This window comes from Schistocerca americana, chromosome 5 (genome assembly GCF_021461395.2).
Source record: "Schistocerca americana isolate TAMUIC-IGC-003095 chromosome 5, iqSchAmer2.1, whole genome shotgun sequence".
Classification (NCBI taxonomy): domain Eukaryota; kingdom Metazoa; phylum Arthropoda; class Insecta; order Orthoptera; family Acrididae; genus Schistocerca; species Schistocerca americana.
The window spans coordinates 318069890-318077817 of NC_060123.1; the positions used below are offsets into that span (position 1 = coordinate 318069890).

The 7928-nt window shown below is 45.9% G+C and overlaps 1 protein-coding gene across 1 annotated transcript; it reads right to left on the bottom strand.

Moving 5' to 3' along the window:
- Positions 1-4097: 4097 nt before the first annotated feature.
- Positions 4098-5215, bottom strand: LOC124616341 (BCL-6 corepressor-like protein 1). Its single transcript, XM_047144649.1, has 3 exons — positions 4975-5215; positions 4417-4593; positions 4098-4318 (listed from the first exon to the last, which is right to left on the bottom strand). The coding sequence occupies exons 1-3, from the start codon at positions 5213-5215 to the stop codon at positions 4098-4100; spliced, it is 639 nt and encodes a 212-aa protein (XP_047000605.1).
- Between the last annotated feature and the right edge of the window lie 2713 nt (positions 5216-7928).

The window sequence follows — 7928 nt, forward strand, 5'->3', positions numbered from 1 at the left end:
AACAAATGACGACACTGAAATCATTTAGTAATCACTTTCGATAATGTCTCATACTACACACAATCAATCAAGGTGACCTTTTACCAGTCAGGGCATCTTTGGACCGCTTACTACTTTCGTTTCTAATTGTTGGTGTTCCATCTACAGTTTTACTTCCTACATACTCTTAGACTTGGGATTATTCTTTAATTGCATTGGCTGTGAAGAGAGATTCAGACGATAGTGACTGAAACTGAACAATGCATCGTCGATACAGATATGTTGTCATTTCAAAGTAAACCTACGATACTGAATTAACACTTTGTTTTATCTTCTTATTGCCAACGGCCTTTCCGAAGTGGTAACACCGGTTCCCTTCAGATCACCGAAGCAAAGCGCTATCGGGCTGAGCTAGCACTTGCATGGGTGACCATCCGGTCTGGTGAGCGCTGTTGGCAAGCGGGGTGCACTCAGCCCTTCTGACGCAAACTGAGGAGCTACTTGATTCAGAAGTAGCGGCTCCGGTCTCGTAAACTGACATACGGCCGGGAGAGCGGTATGCTGACCACATGCCCCCTCCATATCCGCATAAAGTGAATGTCGCCTGTGGGCTGAGAATGGCACGGCGGCCCGTCGGTACCGTTGGACATGTTCGGGCGGAGTTTAGTTTGGCTTAGTTTCTGCTTCTTATTAACATCTGATTTCCTTCTGACAGGTGTGAAGATGTTCAGAGCAGCACATATAGGAAAAATACTATATTTTTTAAAGACTGGTCTCAAATTAACCTGAATGATAGCATAACTCTGGGCCAGCTTTAAAACTAAAATTTTACTTCAATATGGCATAATTAGTGTACCTTTTCATTTTCCTAGCTCAGTAACTATAGATTAAAGAAGTTACACTTCTGTTGTAAAGTGTAATTCCTGCTTTGTCTCAAGTATTTTCTGACAATGGAAAAAAGTGGTGGAAAGTACCGCAGTTGACTGTAATGCATTTAAATATATAAGTACAGTTACTGTTATAAATCAGTTATTTATCCACTCACACAGACAACAAAACAAACAACACACCATGAGCCAATTACAGCGTCACAACTTTGGGATCGCTGAGGGTGGCAGCAATCAGAAAAAGGTAAAAGTCGACACGAATGTCCCGAATGGTGCTGACTTCTTACAAACACCACTGTGGGTTAGGGAGTAGGGGTGGGGGGTTGCGACCAACTTATAGAGCCTTAACATTAGCTGTTCTATTGGGAGCTCATAAATGGTAATTTACGTAGGTTACTAATTACTAATAACAGCGTCACATCTGCGGTACGAATTGCCTCCCTACAACGTCCATAGAGGCCCGTGAGCAAAATAGTTTGACAGCCTCTGCTGTAACAGGTTATAAGCACGAAGGAAAGACAAATTCTATCCGCTGATGACCTCGCTGTTTAGCGCCCGTAAACCTCAACAAATTCTATTGTGAATCTGTCAGTGTTCCTTTTCTTGCTGCCGAGGGAATATAAATGTTTCGCGCAGTGTAAATATTCAGAAGTAGCCTTTTTTTGTAGTAAATACGTCACTCTGCTGAAGGTCATTTCCAACCAGTGGCCGAAAGGTTGGTTTCGTAGACAACATTTATCGTAGACAACATTCCAGAAGCCATACCAAGAAGAATTTTTTGATCTGTTTCTCTCGTTTCCTGCATCTACAAAAACCACAAAATTCTGTCGGGAAGTGGGATTTACATAAGTCCAACAAATTTACCAAACTGAATGACGTGCCTATGAGGATACTAGCAGACATGCCACCTGGGCGCTTTTAGGGCTATCCGATTTTAAAGACTTAAGTCAGAGTGCCGAGGAAGAAACAGTTGCTGGAAGTGAGTACCAACATTACATGTAGACAAGAAACCTAAACGGAAACACTTCTGGTCTCTTAAAAGTATGTCCCCTAAGACGGATTTTGGTCACCGTTTGGCGCTTGTGACGTACACCTACGGCAAATATTAATGTACCGTATTTATTTGCTAGACCAGACACTAGTCTGTGTTCAACTGACGCTGACATAGCTCTCGCTTTATAACTTTATCTGAGCTAACGCCATACCTTTTGGACTTATTCAGGCTATCAGGATAAGCGCGCCATGCATTAGTCAAGTAGCTGCCTTTACTTTCTGGAAAAGAAACGACGTTACGATTTAACGGTCGGTTGATATTAGCGCCTATAGAGCCAGTAAAATATCTAGGACTGAACATGTATGGAGCAGGAAATCGGGAGTGTTGGATTCGAAGGCCATTTCCTTTGACGTATGTCGTAGGTCGTACCGTAAGTTAAGTTTAGACCTCACAACTTACGGTGACTATTACACAACTGACAAAGCATCGACAATGCTAGAGAAGCATTTAACGGCTGATAAGGCCATAAAGTTCTGAGTGGTGAGAATTTCAGTCAATTACAGGAACAGAGGATACAGTTAATTGATAAATCTATAAATATTTAGTACTTTCACGTCAGAACCGCACAGGATATCACAAATTACGTCATCCTAAAATCAGATAATCCGGAACCAACACGTAGCATAGCACCATATAAAGTACAAAATCAACTATCGTATCGCTCCATCCATCCGTTTAAGAGAAGACAATAAGGGCCCTATAATGCCCCTTTACCCCCATTAACTTCGTCTCTCCAATAAGTGGCGATGTCAGCTCACATTCTCTCTCTGCGTGTCATAAACTTTCTGCATTTCAATTTTTTTCTTCAAGTGGTACTTTAAATTTACCTCAAGTATCGCACACAAAGAGCAGTTAAACTCTGTCGTCAAAAAACTAACTTTCAGACAACCTCAGCGTGACTTCATTTGCTCAAAATTATATGTGTGATATAGAGAATAACAAGTGATGTACCAAAATTACTAGAAATTTTCGGTCCTTCCATCTATACTGGATGTGTTCTGAAGTGCAATGGAAATATAGTGACTAAACTTGTTGGGACAATAACGTGAAAGATACAAACTGTATGTAGTACAGGAAGAATAGCAATGAGACTAGGTATTCTGTGGCCCAGGGACAAGTCCATGGACCAGTTACTCCGCATGAACTACCGTACAGATATGCTGCTGTTTTATAGATCGGGAGCCCTCGACACAATCAGCTGTCACATCGGACTTACTACAATTGTCCTAAGTATAAAATGGTAGGAAATTCCAATAGTAGAGGGCCTATTCCACTCGCAGCACTGTCAGAAATGTTACCACATTGCTTCCCTTCTCAGTATGATATCATTAGTAAAGTGAAGCATTGCTCCCAGATTTTTCCTCTCTCCCCCTCCCCAACTCTCTGATGCCATAGACTAGTTGTCCTCCATTGAAAGTGGCAGGAGATTCTAAAAATACCAGGACGTTCGAAACAGTCCAACTCAGCAGTAGAGATTTCCCTTCCCCTCAGAATGGCGAGAAATTGAAAAATCCTAGATGGATGATTGTCCTGGTGTGAAATTAAAAAATCTGTTTAGCACACAAGTAGGCAGACCTTGGAATACAAGTGCAGCCCTATTGATATCAGAATGCAAGATGCGATCCATTACAGTAGCCCCTAGGACACAGGTGCTGCCTTTATGGTTATCAGATCTCATGTGTTTTCCGCAGACAACCACAACAGAATTCAATATTGTGGATCTGAGGGATACGGTTGCAAGCTGCATCATTGTCAGACATCTTTCATTGTACGTTTAGAGTCCTGACCTCAGTGTAGAATGACAGGGAATTTAAAACTCACATATTTACCCATCCCTATGAAATTGCAGATAGCGTGTTTAAACAGTTGCTACCATAAGTTTGGTGATGACTTACACCCAGTTTAAGAGCCTAGAGTAGGATTGGATAGGAATGTTAACATAAATGTACGAGTATGTCATAACGTAATAAACAATAGTGAAGAAACCAACTTTGGGGCCATAGTTCCAACGGCCCAAATGTTGCCTTCTCCATTACAGCTATTTCCATTATGAGTGCAGTACCAAACCCAGAAAACTTTTGTATTAACTGTTTCTGGCCAAAGAAGCCTATGCAGTTATATTAGGAGAAGGTGGTTAATGCCTTTTAACAGATACCACACCAGCTGTATCTTCTACCTCACACACATGATGCAGCTGGCTCCACATGCAACCATACTATGTTATGTGGTGAAGGTGCTAACGCTGGCTCCAGAACCAACACTGGCTTCAACAATGGCACTGTAACAGTCGCTGGAATGAGTATTGGCGCCAGCACAGGCATAGACACTGGCGCAGATACAAGCACAGGGTACAGGCACAGGCTCTGGTGCAGGTGCAGCACATTGACAAGTACAACCACTGGCACAGACACAAACAACAGTACAGATACAGGCACAGGCACAGGCTCTGCTGTTGGTGCAGTCATAGCACAGGCACGGTTGCAGACAATGGCATACATACAAACAACATCACTGGTACAGGAATAGGAACTGGCCCACATGCAGGCACTTCCACTGGCACAGGCATATCACATGGATAGCCATTGACACTGGCAGAGGCACAGGCGCTGCCACAAACATAGGCACAGATACAAGCATTTACGTGGACACAAGCACTGACACTGGCAGAAGCACCTGCACAGGCAAGAACTCAGATTCAACAGATGTGATATCGGCTTAGGAACAGGCTTAGCGATTGGCACAGATATAGGCTCAGGTATCAGCACAGCACAGACAACATAAAACACATGGATCCCTGGGAACATACACAGGCACCAATGTAGACACAGGCACAGGCACCAGCAAAGGCATCAGCATGGGTACCACTTCATACATCAGCAGAGGCACTAGCAATAACACTGGTATAGGCGCTGGCACAGCCACGGCACAGACACAGGAACAGACACACACCCAGGCACTGGCACAGGCACCAGTGCAGACTCAGACATCTCACACACAGGCATCTTCGAAGGAAATGGCACCTTCACCAACATCACCACTTAATGTAGGGCATACAGCAGTACAGGTATCGGATCATGAACAGGTAAAGGGCAGGCACCAGCACAGCTGTAGACAACTGCACAGGCACAGGCACAAGTAGTGCCACATGCAGTGACCGAGGCACAAGCATGAACTCCAGGACAGACACAGACAAAGGTACAGGTACAGGCATTAGCACTGGCCCAGGAACAGGAATAGCCACAGACAAACTCACAGGCACAGTCAGGGACACTGATACAGGTGCTGGCACAGGCATAGTATAGGCACAGCAAGAGGAACTGGCACATGCACATGCAGATGCTCAGGCATGGGCAATTACATAAGAAAAACCATAAGCAAATGCACAGAAACAGCACATTCTCAGATATTAGTGAATTCACCGATACCAGTACAGAAACCAGCAATGTCATGGACACAGTCATTGAGACACATAAAAGCACAGATACTGGCAAAGACTCTGCAATGGCACCCACCTCACTGTCAGCAAAGAAACAGGATCAGCCGCTGACACTGCTTGATGCAAAGGTGCAGGGACTGACACAACATAGACTCTGGCATGAGTACTGGTACAAGCTTTGGCACCGGCACTGGCACAAGCAACAGAAAAGCACCAGTGCAGACACAGACTAATTCACAATCAATGGCACTGGCACCATTATATGCACTGACAGTGGCACAGACATCAACACCAACAGAGAAAAAGGCACAGGGAATGGCAATGGGACCACTAACTGCACAGAAACATGCTGAAACTGTGGTACAGCCACAGGCTCAGTCAGCAGCACTGTGAATGGCACTAGCAGAGACACAGCAGCAGGATGGACACAAGCACCAGCACAGGTACTGGGATTGGTGTGAGGACAAGCAAAGCACAGGCACTGGCAGATGCTCCATCACTGACACAGTCAATTTCTTTGGCTGTGGCATCAACACAGGAACAGGCTATGGCTTTGTCACCAGAACACCCACTGACACAGGCATAAGCACTAATACACTCTCCAGTACGGGTCCTGGCACAGAGAAATCGTCTGACAAAGGCAACATCACAGACGCAGGACTGACACAGCATCAGCAATGGCACTGGCTAAAGCACAGGCACAGGCACAAGCACAAGCAGTGGTATTGGTACAGGCATTGGCAACAGAGCCAGCAATGGCAGTGCCAAAAGCAATATCAGAGGCACCAGCGCAGATACAGGCTACCACAGCACCGTGGGCAATATCACTGGCACCAGCCTCAGTGGAGGAATAGGCTGTGGCACTGGTATGGGGATTGGCACAGGTACAGTCACAGTTAAATGGACACACACAAACAACAGCACAAAAGCAGACAATGGCATTGACATGGGAAATGGAATCAATACCAGTACTTTCACCAGCAATGGCACCAGTACTGTACAGTGGAACTAGCACCAGCACATGCACAGGTCCCAGGAATGGTACAGACATAGACACTGACACAGGCACAGGAACTGGCACAGGAACTGCCACAAGAACTGAGAGGAGGCATTAGGAGTGATTTAAAATGGAATGATGATATAAAGTCGATCGTCGGTAAAGCAGATGCCAGACTGAGATTCATTGGAAGAATCCTAAGGAAATGCAGTCCGAAAACAAAGGATGTAGGTTACAGTACACTTGTTCGCCCACTGCTTGAATATTACTCACCAGTGTGGGATCCGTACCAGATGAGGTTGATAGAAGAGATAGAGAAGATCCAACGGAGAGCAGCGCGCTTCGTTAAGGATCATTTAGCAATCGCGAAAGCGTTACGGAGATGATAGATAAACTCCAGTGGAAGACTCTGCAGGAGAGACGCTCAGTATCTCGGTATGGGCTTTTGTTGAAGTTTCGAGAACATACCTTCACGGAAGAGTCAAGCAGTATATTGCTCCCTCCTACGTATATCTCGCGAAGAGACCATGAGGATAAAATCAGAGAGATTAGAGCCCACACAGAGGCATACCGACAATCTTTCTTTCCACAAACAATACGAGACTGGAATAGAAGGGAGAACGGATAGAGGTACTCCAAGTACCCTCCGCCTCACACCGTTAGGTGGCTTGCGGAGTATGGATGTAGATGTAGAACATGGGCATGCAGAGGCAGTAGGGTAGGCGCAATTACAGGTACTGGCTCAGGAACGGGCACATTTATAGACTTGGCCTGACACCTAGGCACTGGAGCAGAGACAGATACTGGCATAGGCACATACTGCTTTGCAGTCAAGGCTGCAGACACAGGAACAGGAAATGGCGAAAGCATCGTCCCAGGAAGAGGCTAAGTCACTAGACACAGGCACTGACAAAGGTATTGGCACAGGTATGAGCCCAGGCAGCAGTATAGGTCTGTCACACACACATGCCAAGTCATGAGCACCAGTCCTGGCAGCAGCAGCCGGCCAGGCCACAGGCACAGGCTCAGACACAGGAACAAGCTCTGGGACAGGCACCAGCATTGATATTGGCCCAGGCTCCTCTACACTCAGGGAAACTGGGCAGGCACTGGTATGAGTACCAGCACAGTTGCAGTTGTGGAAACACGCTCAAACACAGGAACAGACACAGACACTCACACAAGCACAGCAATTGATACAGGCGCTGGTCCAAGTGTTTAAAAAGGCACATACACACACAGCTATACACACAGGTATTGGCACAGGCCCTGTCACTGTCAGTGTCACTGGAACAGAAACAGGCACAGCCACCTGCAAAGGCAGGGGAACAGGCACAGGCATGGGCATGGACACAGGCAGCGGATGAGGCAGAAACTCGGACACACAGCCATTGGCAGTAGCACAGGCTCTGGAACTTGGACAAGCAGAGGCACCAGTAGTGACATTGGCACAGGATAAGGCATAGGTATGGTGTAAAGTTGGGCTCGCGCTGGATGTGGCATACAACCATTGGCCTGTGATATCTGAGGGTTTTGGGGAGACCATATTCGGAGTGGCACAACCCCGCCAATACA

Excerpts from the sequence above, each read along its gene's own strand:
- LOC124616341 (XM_047144649.1), bottom strand. The coding sequence starts at position 5,215 with ATGCCTGTGCCAGCACCTGTATCAGTGTCCCTGACTGTGCCTGTGAGT. Across the intron at positions 4,594-4,974 it reads GATCCGATACCTGTACTGCT|GTGCTTCTGCCAGTGTCAGT; the intron begins GTATGCCCTACA and ends TTGCCTGTGCAG. Across the intron at positions 4,319-4,416 it reads ACCAGTGATGTTGTTTGTAT|TGGTTGTACTTGTCAATGTG; the intron begins GTATGCCATTGT and ends TGTCTGTGCCAG.